The following is a 15,699-nucleotide window of genomic DNA, read 5'->3' on the forward strand; positions in this document are numbered from 1 at the left end:
ATAACAGCGCAGCCAACAAGGACCCCGAGGCTCCGTCAGACTGAATTAAGACCCTTTTCGGGAATTAAAATGCTGATATTCGGTCTGACCGCCTGCTCTGAGTTACAATTTTATATATTTTTTTTCTTCATTTGCTCCAAACTGCAGAGATTCGTCCCGATATTCACTTTGCGATTTATTGTTGCTGTCGGGTTGCATTTATTTGATTGATAAAGTAATTTATTCTCTGCTGTCAAACACTGTTCCCATCTCTCGCAGCCCTCGTCTCATTTTATATCCATTCCTGCCAGTCCCGGCCTCTCCAGCCATCCGAAGCGAGGCGCGTCGGGCAAATTCACAGCTTTTTAGCTCAAATAATTTAATGTTTTCTCTTCTTTAAGAAAAAGTGCTGCAGACTATTACTCAGAGGATTTGAGTTAAGGAGGTTGGAGATTTGTAAGAATTACAAACTCATTTCACATTATACCACGGGAGCAGTCATCTATTCTCAGGATCAGCATGATTATTCCTCCCCGTTAACTTATCTCCCCTCCTGTTGCTGATTGGTTGAGACAGCTTCCTATAAATAAAGTATTAAAAATATCCCCGGATTTGTGAACCCCCCCCCTTTTTTTTAGACACATGGAACCTATTATGAAGTTATGGCTGTTCTGGACATCTGCTTTATACATTGTATGTTGTTTTAATGATAATTAATCAATATAATTAATTGTCGTTATTAATATTTAATACCATACAACGTCCAGGCGTAATAATGAAGAATAACTTTTAATTCACACACAGGCCCTGGGTAGAAAAATTGCCAATTAAATGTAATTAATAAATAAATAATAATAATAGATTAATAAGAAATATTATTTATGCTCCAATTTTTTAATATAAACGTCAGGTTTCTATGTGGTTTAATAAAATATGTATTCTAATTTATTAAAATATAAAATATAAATTCCCATCTGGATTAGGGTTGCCACCTGGCCGGTATTTCACCGGCACGGCCAGTATTTAGAGCACCCTGCCGGTATCGGTATATTTAAAATACCGGCAATGCAATGGCCGGTATTTTTTTGCAGGGCAGACCGGCACCCATTAGAGCGCTCCCCCTCCTGCCGCTCTCTGTCTTTAGCGCAGCGCTACGTGCCGCGACGGCGTGATTGGCGGAGGCAGAGCGCTGGGGGGAAGTGATGTTTAATTTCATGACGTCACTTCCCCCAGCGGCGCTCTGGAATCTAGCAGCATCCGCAGGCCGGCCGGCCTGTGCAAGCTCGCTGCCTATGGACTCGGAGGAAAAGGCCTTATGTCCCTACTCCTGCCTTCACTGATAAAAGCAAACTAAGGTAGGTGCCCATTATGTTTCTGTGACAGGAAATATTGGGGGGGGGTAGGTGCACATTATGTTTCTGTGACAGGAAATATTGAGGGGGTGCACATTATGTTTCTGTGACAGGAAATATTGGGGGGGTAGGTGCACATTATGTTTCTGTGACAGGAAATATTGGGGGGGGGGTAGGTGCACATTATGTTTCTGTGACAGGAAATATTGGGGGGGAGGGAAGGTAGGTGCACATTATGTTTCTTTGACAGGAAATATTGGGGGGGTAGGTGCACATTATGTTTCTGTGACAGGAAATATTGGAGGGAGAGGGAAGGTAGGTGCACATTATGTTTCTGTGACAGGAAATATTGGCGGGGGGGTAGGTGCACATTATGTTTCTGTGACAGGAAATATGGGGGGGTAGGTGCACATTATGTTTCTGTGACAGGAAATATTGGGGGGGTAGGTGCACATTATGTTTCTGTGACAGGAAATATTGGGGGGGTAGGTGCACATCATGTTTCTGTGACAGGAAATATTGGGGGGGTAGGTGCACATTATGTTTCTGTGACAGGAAATATTGGGGGGGAGGGAAGGTAGGTGCACATTATGTTTCTTTGACAGGAAATATTGGGGGGGTAGGTGCACATTATGTTTCTGTGACAGGAAATATTGGAGGGAGAGGGAAGGTAGGTGCACATTATGTTTCTGTGACAGGAAATATTGGGGGGAGGGAAGATAGGTGCACATTATGTTTCTGTGACAGGAAATATCAGCGGGGGGAAGGTAGGTGCACATTATGTTTCTATGACAGGAAATATTGAGGGGGTGCACATTATGTTTCTGTGACAGGAAATATTGGGGGGAGGGAAGGTAGGTGCACATTATGTTTCTGTGACAGGAAATATTGGGGTTGGTAGGTGCACATTATGTTTCTGTGACAGGAAATATTGGGGGGAGGGGAGGTAGGTGCACATTATGTTTCTGTGACAGGAAATATTTATTTGGGGGTGGTAGGTGCACATTATGTTTCTGTGATGTCACGCATATATAAATAATTATGCAAATTAGCATGGCCGGTATTTTATTGCAAGAAAGGTGGCAACCCTAATCTGGATTGATTTCAGACGCTACAAGTCAAATAGCATTTCGACCTCACATTTTTTTTTCTCTGTCTGTGGTTCATTGACAATGTCTAATGGCTGGCTGAGAACACTGGGAGTTCTGATTTAACCATGTAACCATATTGCTCTCTCCACCTTATGTATCAGTTTGTCATAGTCTGTCAATTATCGTCTTGTCAGACCCCTTGAATATCTGTATTGTATTAAGCGCTGCGTAAACTGTTGGCGCTATATAAATAAAAGATAATAATAATAATATTGGGATTGCTGGTATTAGGGAATGGGGTAACATTATCAGTATATATCATCAATGAAACATCACAGGTTTATAAGGGCAGATAGAAATGTGCATTAAGTATAATGTAAGGAAGTTTTACTTTATTGAGTGGTAAGTGGAGCAGCCTTCCAGCAGAAGTGGTAGAGGCTAATAATAAAAAAAAAAAAGTGGCAGGATTTGGGATTATTAATATTTAATACCATACAACGTCCAGGCGTAATAATGAAGAATAACTTTTAATTCACACACAGGCCCTGGGTAGAAAAATTGCCAATTAAATGTAATTAATAAATAAATAATAATAATAGATTAATAAGAAATATTATTTATGCTCCAATTTTTTAATATAAACGTCAGGTTTCTATGTGGTTTAATAAAATATGTATTCTAATTTATTAAAATATAAAATATAAATTCCCATCTGGATTAGGGTTGCCACCTGGCCGGTATTTCACCGGCACGGCCAGTATTTAGAGCACCCTGCCGGTATCGGTATATTTAAAATACCGGCAATGCAATGGCCGGTATTTTTTTGCAGGGCAGACCGGCACCCATTAGAGCGCTCCCCCTCCTGCCGCTCTCTGTCTTTAGCGCAGCGCTACGTGCCGCGACGGCGTGATTGGCGGAGGCAGAGCGCTGGGGGGAAGTGATGTTTAATTTCATGACGTCACTTCCCCCAGCGGCGCTCTGGAATCTAGCAGCATCCGCAGGCCGGCCGGCCTGTGCAAGCTCGCTGCCTATGGACTCGGAGGAAAAGGCCTTATGTCCCTACTCCTGCCTTCACTGATAAAAGCAAACTAAGGTAGGTGCCCATTATGTTTCTGTGACAGGAAATATTGGGGGGGGGTAGGTGCACATTATGTTTCTGTGACAGGAAATATTGAGGGGGTGCACATTATGTTTCTGTGACAGGAAATATTGGGGGGGTAGGTGCACATTATGTTTCTGTGACAGGAAATATTGGGGGGGGGGTAGGTGCACATTATGTTTCTGTGACAGGAAATATTGGGGGGGAGGGAAGGTAGGTGCACATTATGTTTCTTTGACAGGAAATATTGGGGGGGTAGGTGCACATTATGTTTCTGTGACAGGAAATATTGGAGGGAGAGGGAAGGTAGGTGCACATTATGTTTCTGTGACAGGAAATATTGGCGGGGGGGGTAGGTGCACATTATGTTTCTGTGACAGGAAATATTGGGGGGGTAGGTGCACATTATGTTTCTGTGACAGGAAATATTGGGGGGGTAGGTGCACATTATGTTTCTGTGACAGGAAATATTGGGGGGGTAGGTGCACATCATGTTTCTGTGACAGGAAATATTGGGGGGGTAGGTGCACATTATGTTTCTGTGACAGGAAATATTGGGGGGGAGGGAAGGTAGGTGCACATTATGTTTCTTTGACAGGAAATATTGGGGGGGTAGGTGCACATTATGTTTCTGTGACAGGAAATATTGGAGGGAGAGGGAAGGTAGGTGCACATTATGTTTCTGTGACAGGAAATATTGGGGGGAGGGAAGATAGGTGCACATTATGTTTCTGTGACAGGAAATATCAGCGGGGGGAAGGTAGGTGCACATTATGTTTCTATGACAGGAAATATTGAGGGGGTGCACATTATGTTTCTGTGACAGGAAATATTGGGGGGAGGGAAGGTAGGTGCACATTATGTTTCTGTGACAGGAAATATTGGGGTTGGTAGGTGCACATTATGTTTCTGTGACAGGAAATATTGGGGGGAGGGGAGGTAGGTGCACATTATGTTTCTGTGACAGGAAATATTTATTTGGGGGTGGTAGGTGCACATTATGTTTCTGTGATGTCACGCATATATAAATAATTATGCAAATTAGCATGGCCGGTATTTTATTGCAAGAAAGGTGGCAACCCTAATCTGGATTGATTTCAGACGCTACAAGTCAAATAGCATTTCGACCTCACATTTTTTTTTCTCTGTCTGTGGTTCATTGACAATGTCTAATGGCTGGCTGAGAACACTGGGAGTTCTGATTTAACCATGTAACCATATTGCTCTCTCCACCTTATGTATCAGTTTGTCATAGTCTGTCAATTATCGTCTTGTCAGACCCCTTGAATATCTGTATTGTATTAAGCGCTGCGTAAACTGTTGGCGCTATATAAATAAAAGATAATAATAATAATATTGGGATTGCTGGTATTAGGGAATGGGGTAACATTATCAGTATATATCATCAATGAAACATCACAGGTTTATAAGGGCAGATAGAAATGTGCATTAAGTATAATGTAAGGAAGTTTTACTTTATTGAGTGGTAAGTGGAGCAGCCTTCCAGCAGAAGTGGTAGAGGCTAATAATAAAAAAAAAAAAGTGGCAGGATTTGGGATTATTAATATTTAATACCATACAACGTCCAGGCGTAATAATGAAGAATAACTTTTAATTCACACACAGGCCCTGGGTAGAAAAATTGCCAATTAAATGTAATTAATAAATAAATAATAATAATAGATTAATAAGAAATATTATTTATGCTCCAATTTTTTAATATAAACGTCAGGTTTCTATGTGGTTTAATAAAATATGTATTCTAATTTATTAAAATATAAAATATAAATTCCCATCTGGATTAGGGTTGCCACCTGGCCGGTATTTCACCGGCACGGCCAGTATTTAGAGCACCCTGCCGGTATCGGTATATTTAAAATACCGGCAATGCAATGGCCGGTATTTTTTTGCAGGGCAGACCGGCACCCATTAGAGCGCTCCCCCTCCTGCCGCTCTCTGTCTTTAGCGCAGCGCTACGTGCCGCGACGGCGTGATTGGCGGAGGCAGAGCGCTGGGGGGAAGTGATGTTTAATTTCATGACGTCACTTCCCCCAGCGGCGCTCTGGAATCTAGCAGCATCCGCAGGCCGGCCGGCCTGTGCAAGCTCGCTGCCTATGGACTCGGAGGAAAAGGCCTTATGTCCCTACTCCTGCCTTCACTGATAAAAGCAAACTAAGGTAGGTGCCCATTATGTTTCTGTGACAGGAAATATTGGGGGGGGGTAGGTGCACATTATGTTTCTGTGACAGGAAATATTGAGGGGGTGCACATTATGTTTCTGTGACAGGAAATATTGGGGGGGTAGGTGCACATTATGTTTCTGTGACAGGAAATATTGGGGGGGGGGTAGGTGCACATTATGTTTCTGTGACAGGAAATATTGGGGGGGAGGGAAGGTAGGTGCACATTATGTTTCTTTGACAGGAAATATTGGGGGGGTAGGTGCACATTATGTTTCTGTGACAGGAAATATTGGAGGGAGAGGGAAGGTAGGTGCACATTATGTTTCTGTGACAGGAAATATTGGCGGGGGGGGTAGGTGCACATTATGTTTCTGTGACAGGAAATATTGGGGGGGTAGGTGCACATTATGTTTCTGTGACAGGAAATATTGGGGGGGTAGGTGCACATTATGTTTCTGTGACAGGAAATATTGGGGGGGTAGGTGCACATCATGTTTCTGTGACAGGAAATATTGGGGGGGTAGGTGCACATTATGTTTCTGTGACAGGAAATATTGGGGGGGAGGGAAGGTAGGTGCACATTATGTTTCTTTGACAGGAAATATTGGGGGGGTAGGTGCACATTATGTTTCTGTGACAGGAAATATTGGAGGGAGAGGGAAGGTAGGTGCACATTATGTTTCTGTGACAGGAAATATTGGGGGGAGGGAAGATAGGTGCACATTATGTTTCTGTGACAGGAAATATCAGCGGGGGGAAGGTAGGTGCACATTATGTTTCTATGACAGGAAATATTGAGGGGGTGCACATTATGTTTCTGTGACAGGAAATATTGGGGGGAGGGAAGGTAGGTGCACATTATGTTTCTGTGACAGGAAATATTGGGGTTGGTAGGTGCACATTATGTTTCTGTGACAGGAAATATTGGGGGGAGGGGAGGTAGGTGCACATTATGTTTCTGTGACAGGAAATATTTATTTGGGGGTGGTAGGTGCACATTATGTTTCTGTGATGTCACGCATATATAAATAATTATGCAAATTAGCATGGCCGGTATTTTATTGCAAGAAAGGTGGCAACCCTAATCTGGATTGATTTCAGACGCTACAAGTCAAATAGCATTTCGACCTCACATTTTTTTTTCTCTGTCTGTGGTTCATTGACAATGTCTAATGGCTGGCTGAGAACACTGGGAGTTCTGATTTAACCATGTAACCATATTGCTCTCTCCACCTTATGTATCAGTTTGTCATAGTCTGTCAATTATCGTCTTGTCAGACCCCTTGAATATCTGTATTGTATTAAGCGCTGCGTAAACTGTTGGCGCTATATAAATAAAAGATAATAATAATAATATTGGGATTGCTGGTATTAGGGAATGGGGTAACATTATCAGTATATATCATCAATGAAACATCACAGGTTTATAAGGGCAGATAGAAATGTGCATTAAGTATAATGTAAGGAAGTTTTACTTTATTGAGTGGTAAGTGGAGCAGCCTTCCAGCAGAAGTGGTAGAGGCTAATACAGTGAGGGGATTTAATCATGCGTGGGATAGACATACGGCTCCTGAATCTAAGACGAGACCTAAAAGTAAATTGAAAGAAGAGTGTTAAGGGAAACCATAAAAATTATATTCCTTTTTGGTTTCCCAATAGTTACGGAGCTGTTTTTTTTTTAGGAAGGAGTTAACATTTTTAGCCCAAGAATTCCGCCGCGGATTCCTATTTAATGTTCAGCGCCGTGAACTATATCGTCTAATCTGAAAAATAACAAAGAAATGGATAGAGTGTTGATTTCCCTGCGTATTAAAAACGCATTCATTTAAACTTCAGAGGCGGCGAGGACGTGGATTTCGGGCAAATATTTGGCAAATTATTCCGGTTAAATATTTTCATTGGGCGTCCGTCAAAGCGGCCCCTTTGTAGTTTAATCCCTGGTGCAAGAGAGTCCACTTTAGGCTGATGGAAAAATCAAGGGGAGACGCGTGCGGCGGTCACGTGGTGTTTTTGTTACCTTCCGCGGCCCTCGGCATCACATCGCGGCCAGCTGCCTGCGCCGTGGATTCGTTTATCTTGAAAAAAAATATTATTTTGAACGATATTCTGTTTCCATCAGAGAGTCCCACGCAGGTGAGTCCGTTACGCCAACGTGTCGGAAACACGAGACCGGGCCACATTCCGGGTCGGAGCGCAAGCACCCCTGGGCGATGGCGTGAAGACGGGGTTAATTCGCTGCTGACTAATGGATTTTTTTTACCAGCTTGTCCGGGCGCCAGAGCGCAGTTCCAGAATTCCCTTTCGGATCCGTGAAAACTTTAATCTAGATCAGAGTCATTTTTTTTAATTTTTTTTTTTTGGTGTGAAAAATTGCAAAGTTGCACTTAAAAAATTCTGGAAAATAATGAAGTCGATGTTTGGTTCCACGTTGCTGAATCTGCAATAATAAAAAAAAAAAAGTGGCAGGATTTGGGAATAATGATTAGGAAGTTCTCTGCGTGTCGCAAACTGTCTAAATTAGAATGAATCTGGTTTTGTCCGGTATGTGGGCTTTATTCACTAAAGGCTGAGCTTGCATGGAATCTCTTTGGTTATGCCATCTATTGCCATAACTGTGTTCTCAGGGTAGGTCACCTGGAGCTCCTCTGGGGAGGGGTTTTGTGAAGGGGTGGGGTTATGCGTGCATGGGGCTTGGCTATCATTGCCTTAGAGTAGGGAAAACCCCAGATGATCTTTATTGGATGGAAGGAAGGAGGGGGAATGGCCAGGGGGGTGGAAAACCTACCCAGAGGCACTGGGGGGAAAAAAGAGGGGAGATGAGGGACCTAAGAGAAAAGTATGAAATGAGAGAAGTGGAGAGAGAATAGTGAAAAATGACAGGAGAGAAAAAAAAAGGAGAGGAACACACTGTAACTGGCTGAGAGCGCTGAAAAGAAAAAAGTCTGCACCCCACACGTCCACCACTGCACTTGACTCCTATCACGCCCATAAAAGCTTCCCAGAGCCCCCCTGGCACAGCGTGGATGCAAACAGCCCCCAGCCCAGTGCAGAGTCTGGGTCATTTAAAGCTCTTATTACCGGTCCAGTCCCTTTAAATAATAAAAGTTTTTATTTTGCCCCCACCACCCGAAGGGTTAATATGAAACTCGATGCCACTTCTCGTTATCCGCTGCTCTGTAGATCAGGTAAGGAGCCGCGAGTCTGTGATGGTGCCGACCCCGGGCCGGGCACCCTTTGGGCAGGAAGCCGTTTAGCGGTGGACGCCTCTGTGTACTTTGGCAAAAACTATGAATGACTTCAGGAAACAAAAAGAAGAAAAAAAAGGCCCTTTTAGTACCCAACAGAAGCGCGAAGGATGAAAAAAGCGGCAGGAAAGTAAGGTGGCTGCCGGCGCCGAGGTTTCCTCGTAACCTTTCCCACACCTTGCGTCCTGTTCAGCTTCGGGGCTGATTGGCTGTGGCATTAAATACCCCCCCCCGCCGCTGGAGAAGGGGGGTCCGGTGTCAACATCGCCGGCATAAACACCAGAGTGAAGGTTGTGTCTTGGAGACATTCTTACAGATAAACGTCTGCGGATAGAATGTTCCAGATCGCGGACAAACCCAGAGCGGCTTTTTGACTTTGTTAGAAGTCTGCGGAACATGCGCAGTAGCGCCGGCGGCCGCTTCTTTCACCCGTGTTCTGTCTCACGTGTCAATGTATCAGATAAACCCAGAACCTGCCGGCAGAACGGCCCCATTCGGCCCCCGTCTAGTCGCCCGTTTCTCCTGCTGTAACGATTCAAACCTTAATCAGTCTTTGGGTCTTGTCTTAGATTCAGGAGCCGTATGTCTATCCCGCGCATGTTTAATACCCTCGCTGTATTACCCTCTACCGCTTCTGCGCACTTGATTTGTAGTGTAGACCAGTGGCCCTCTGGGCATTTGTCTGGTGTGCCGGTTGAACAGCCTATTCTTCGTAATGATCCTGTCCTCATTATTCCTCCCCATTAAGTTATCTCACCGCTATTGCCAAGTTGCTGATTGGTTGAGGCAGCTGATAAATGTCTATATAACAGCTGCATTGATACAGGAAGTTGTGATTATTGGATGATGTCATCGCGCGGGTCGCAGCGTCTCTTTAGTCCTGACTTCTGCGTGCTTTGTGTCGGCTGCAGACGTTCCGGATTCGTCTTTGCGTTGTTGGCGTTTAATGGCCACAGAAAGCCGCGCTTTGCCAGTTTTTCGGGACATCTGGAAACCATCCGGCTGATAAATTTACAACGCGTTCGCCGAGGCCTCGTGGGCTTACGGGGTGAAAAATGCGTTTAACTCTCCTCCTTCCCCAAAATAAAACTGGCTTTTTTAAATTCTCCCCCATTAATCAGCCGCGAGCGCGGTTCTTTCTCCTATTTATAGATCTTAATGTGGCATTTATTTGACGTCACGTGAATGCCAATTAAATCGTTGATTTATAGCTTAAAAACTTAATTAATTCCTTACAAAAAACATTAAGAGAAACAGCAAAATCCCTGCAAATCTGAAGCTTTAGTCAAACATACTTCCCAAGTGTCTCTGTTTCATTTGTCCAGTCTCTCTTTGGTCCCCAATCCCTGTGCTCTTTGTTTCTCCACTCCTCCCCCCCTGATGCCCCCTCTCCCCTCCCCTGATGCCCCTCTTTTCTAGGAGGTCAGAATGTTTGCTGGGTATGAGAGGATCGCAGGGTTCTACGGCCCTAAAAGCCCCGATAATGTGTATAGAAACAGCAGGAAACGGCTTTATAAATTAAACGGGGGAAATAAACCCCATTATTCTTCTAAATGCCCCCCTCAGGTACACAAATACCCAGCAATAAGGGGCACATGCAATGTGTGGCCTTTTATGATGCTATGAATAATCCCTAAAACAAAAGCCCCCCTCTATGAAGTGTTGGGGCCGTAGCTGCCGGACATAATGCACTTTTTTCACTCATTTATTTTATTTTATTTCTTTGTGCCTTTTTTTCATTTTTAATGACGTTTCCTTAATTTTTTTTGTATCATTGACATTTTTATTCCTGCGCCCCGTCCCATGGATACCGCTCGGCGACGGCAGCCTACATATTACATGGAAGTTCCCCGTCGCTCCTTGTCTACGGCCCCACTCCCGTTTTACAAGCTTCCTGACCTCAGACAGCATTCCTTGGCTTATTTTTAGAGCTGGAATCTCGCTCTGGGGTTTGTAATCCTATGTAACACGGGGCAGAGCTCTTGTTTCGCATGTCTGCCCCTTACATTTGGAAATCCACCTCTAAACATTTCCATATGTTTGCTCACTCAGCCGCGGCTAACGCTCGGAAAACATTTCTTCCCAAATCCTTCACCTCGCGAAGCTGGCAACGAGCTGCCCCAAAAAATGTTGTTTGGGTTCTTTATGCAGTTTTCTGGAGTGAGGGTCTCTGGAGGCCTCCGGGTTCATCAATAGCTGCTACCTGGCTCTGAGCTTCCACTCAGTCCCCTGTAACCGCTTCGGGTTTTATTAAGGGAACCTTTGTTTCTTCTTTAGAATCTACAGACTTGAGATTTTAACCGCATTCCATATAATTAGTAATCGGTTCGTGACTTTCCAGAGACGTTTGAGATCCAAGTTTCTGGGATGAAACTAGGAGAAAATGAACACGGTGGCAGATTCTGTGGGTGGGGGGGCTATTTAGATGACTATTCGGTGTGAGTATCGGGAGGTCTATAGTTTTCAGCCATGGAGCTGTAGAGGAAAAAGTTGGTGGACTTCGCGGTTTGCCACCTCAGGGCGTTTATTGGAAAAGCTCAGCAGTCACTTGTCTGCATGACCAGGGTCCGGACGACATGGTTGTTCCAGACAAAGTTGACACTGGAACACTGACAAAGTTAATGGGTGGCAAAATTCTCCTTTGCTGATTGGTCAACAGTAGGTTGTCCTCATCACCAGGGTCTTCCCTCACACTAGAGATGGGTGAAAACCTTTTGCCCATGTTCTAAAAATGTCTGCCACGTTCCTCCCCACGATAAGTGTTGCTGAAAAAAACTTGTTTCATCCCAGAACTTCTACAGCAAGTTGCATTACGGGCGACCTGATGTTTTAGATGATGTCACAACGCATGCAATGTTTGATGATAAAGTCATCAAGCGAATACTTGAATTTCCTTCACTGCTTTCACGGGCGCCGGCGTTCCCATGGAAGGTTCCATAAGACTGAAGAAAGTCACAAGTATTTTTTTTTGTCCCGACTTATGTTGGTTCCAACTTAGTCAGTATTATAGGCGTCAACGTTTACCTAGATGTGATTATTTTCTGAAGTAAAGTTTATTTAAAAGGAGGAGAAATGTTAGAACAAGAGACCAGAATCTAATGCTAGAAGGTCAGAGGCTGAGATGGAATGTAAGGGAGTTTTAATTTACTGAGTAGGTGACAGATAAGCCTCCCAGCAGAGGTGGTAGAGGGTAATACAGCGAGGGGATTAAACATGCATGGGATAGACATACGGCTCCTGAATCTAAGACGAGACCAACGACTGATTAAGGTTTTGAGTCTACGGCAGGAGGAACGGGCGACTAGACGGGGGCCAAATGGGGCCGATCCGCTAGCAGGTTCTAAGTTTTTAAAGTTTTTAACTTCTTAGTCTAACGGTCTGTAAATTAACCCTTTACTATGTGATAATAAGACTGTGTGGATTCAGGTTTCACGATGATTTGCTCCCCGATTTTCATTCTGTGTCGCCTTCTCGCTCAGCGATTCCGTTTTACAGAAGGGGAGGACTAATTGATTAATGCTGAATCCTCTTTTCTGACTTATAGGATGAGCTGGATCTCACGGACAAAAACAGAGAGGCCATGTTTGCCCTCCCTCCGGAGAAGAAATGGCAGATCTACTGCAGCAAGAAAAAGGTAGGACCTTACAATCCTGCGTTGGTTTATCGGCAGTCATAACTCGATTTTTCACGGTCCTGTTCTTATTATTATCTCCGGGAGGAGCCGTCCGTACGGCGTCACAGAGCTCGGTTTGGAGTCTCCTGTCTCTTTATCGCATTCCTCATTTTGCCTGATCTCTCTGAATGGTGGCAGTCGGTTCATGGTGGCTGGAGACGTCGTGGCCACCAGTATGGCAAGAGGGCATCCGACGCTTTGGTTTGAGGAGAGTTAGGAGCTGCAGTAGGTTATATTTAATGCTGGTAACGTATATATATATCCATACCTGGGACCTCCTAGGGTGCGCTACCTGGAGCTCTCCCGGTTTGGTAGCTGCCAGTCAACATTATAGATGGAGCTAACCATGCATAGGTTGGGGCTCCAGAATGTCAATATCCTCCAGGAGATGGGGGTCTCCAGAACCGTCCCCACTACTCCAGATTCTCCTCTTCACGGACTACGGGGTTTTGGATTCCCACCAAATGACTCCCTATGATTACCAGCCCCCCCCCTCGCATCTTGTTTGGCCGGCTGCAGTTAATTAATACGGGACGGACAAATTGTTTCTGTCTTTTTCTAAGAACTGTCCTCCGACCAAATGATAAATAACCGTAAAGCCGTTCCAGAAGCGTATTGAATATGGTATGATGTTTGCTTTTTCCATTCTTCTGGATTCCAGAGTTCATTAACCTCTGAACAACCCCCCGGTCACTACAGCCGGTGGGAAACGCTCCCGGAGCGCATTATTTACCAGCAAAAAAAAATGTTTAGAGAAAATAAGCCGTTCTGTATTGTTTATTTTGCATAAACAGCAGATATATTGTGGGGATATTGATATAAATCCACCCATACATTATATGTAAATAATCCGGACCCACTTTATGACCCGAATGAAATGAATGATGTTTTATTATCGTACTTTTCGGATTATACAAAACACCCAATTTTTTTAAGTAGAAAAATGTAGGTAAAGAAAATTCTTCTCTATTAAATTATCGTATTATAAATAAAAGATGCTGTCAATTTTTTACTGCACTTTTTTTCCCTACCAAAAAATTGAGTTTTGTATTCTAGGAAACTCTGTGAAAAAATCAGAGCTGAGATGGCTCGACACGGCCCAGGGGCCGCACAGAGAGTTACCCGCGATGACCCCTGAAAGTGCTTTTTTATTGCAGTGGCAAATCCCCACACCCCTCTCCCCTCCCCTGATGCCCCTCTCCCCTCCCCTGATGCCCCTCTTTTCTAGGAGGTCAGAATGTTTGCTGGGTATGAGGGGATCGCAGGGTTCTACGGCCCTAAAAGCCCCGATAATGTGTATAGAAACAGCAAGGAACGGCTTTATAAATTAAACGGGGTAAATTAACCCCATTATTCTTCTTATAAATGCCCCACTAGGGGTAAAGCCACACTACATAAAACCAAAGTATCCATCTTCTGCCAATCCATACATCCTTGAGGGCCAAACAGTTGTTGGCGTCCCATGAGCCAAATGTCTGGCCTCTGTGTCCATGAAGAACACCCAACAAGGACCAATGGCCCAGACCCGGTACCTGATGTGACCCGGTTCCTTGTAATCCAGCATATATGGATTATACATCACCGCGGAATATGATGGCGCCATATAAACTGATCCCTATTTATAATAATAATAATAATAATAATGTGTACGGCTCGTCAGTAGGTAGACGGCAACAGTTACAGCCGATTACATGACATCCATAAAATAAATAGACTTCTTCTGCGAAGGCTAATAAACATGCGCAGGAAACGCACGCTGGATTCGTGACCCGTGATGTAAATCGCTCTCTGCACTTACATATTTCTAAAAGATGAGGTCAAGAAAACAGGGACTTTAAATCACATTGTATGTCATGTTGTACTTCACGGAATGACACACAACAGAATGTTCTATCTGTCACGGCACAAACCGCGGGGAAGCTGCTTAGGATCATACAAGAGAGCGGATTCGTCTGGGACAGAAGAGGGAAAATAAGGAAAAAAAACATTTTTTTGAGATATATTTCAGGTCGTCAGGGTGGACAGCATTCTAGGGGATTCTCTAAAAAGAGAGAGAGATAGTTGACAATAAACTTACTTTTTGGACTGTTAAAAAAAGCCCATTATCATTAGAATTATTGGGAATATGATGCATGTATTGTATATAATCCTTAATAATAATAATAATAATAATAATAATAATAATAAGGAACCCATTTCATGAGAATTACGCAGCGTGTGACATGGTGAATAAAACGGGAGGAGATAAGAAACATCATGGGCAATTCAGATTTAGAGAATTTGGGCCACCAAAAGTGTTGTTTTTTATTTAAACATTCCACTCCACTTAAAGGCTACATTCCCCCCAAGACTGGATCCTCACTGTGCTCCATGTCAGGTTTCTCTATGGTCCTACATCGTAATGAATCCTTTTCCGCAGTAGCTTAATTTCTCTTTATAAAGTAATGTTCCGTTTAAACGCTCTCTAATATTTACCAAGCTGCCCGGACGCTCACCGCGGCTCATCAATCTGCGAGAAACATGATGTGTGAAAGTTACTTCTCTGGGTTCTTTGTGCTTTTTGGCAAAGGAACAAAGAGGAATGAATGAAATAACAGGACTGTGATCGTGTAAATCCATCATTAGACGAATGACCGATCAGCAGATTCCACGAGAATTACAGTGATTTTTAGATCCTCCTGGAATGTTTGATGGCGTTGAAAATCTTCTCCGTCTGTCCGTAGCTGCCGGTTCTCCCGGCCCAGGAATTCTCGCACACGGGTCATCGTCCTCTCTGTCCTTCTCAGTAGCCCCCGGGGTAGCGATACTTGAGTTCTCCTCCGTAATTCCAAATCTCAGTCTGTTCCAAGTTCCTACTCGTTGACCTCTCCAGGGTTCCACCGTATTCTCGCTTGGTGATCTTCTTCAGGGTCTGTCACGTTCTTCAGACCAGAGCTGGCGCCGTGTGGACCTCTCCAGGGTTATTTCTCCATAATCCTACCACGACACCAGAAGCCACGCCATAGAGTTGTGTACTCTTCTCACCCACGGGAAAGGACTACTTCCATGTTACTTATTTAGTAACCAATGGACTTTAT

At 43.9% G+C, this 15,699-nt stretch overlaps 1 protein-coding gene across 4 annotated transcripts in view; it reads left to right on the forward strand.

Annotated features, from left to right (window-relative positions):
• DAAM2 (dishevelled associated activator of morphogenesis 2) overlaps nt 1-15,699 on the forward strand; it is a 98,733-nt gene that overhangs the window by 26,140 nt on the left and 56,894 nt on the right. For all 4 annotated transcript variants that reach the window (XM_053459033.1, XM_053459036.1, XM_053459035.1 and 1 more), the window contains exon 3: nt 12,494-12,583. In XM_053459033.1, the coding sequence (XP_053315008.1) occupies nt 12,494-12,583 (90 nt within the window). The remainder of the gene's footprint in view (nt 1-12,493; nt 12,584-15,699) is intronic.

This window comes from Spea bombifrons, chromosome 3 (genome assembly GCF_027358695.1).
Source record: "Spea bombifrons isolate aSpeBom1 chromosome 3, aSpeBom1.2.pri, whole genome shotgun sequence".
NCBI lineage: Eukaryota > Metazoa > Chordata > Amphibia > Anura > Pelobatidae > Spea > Spea bombifrons.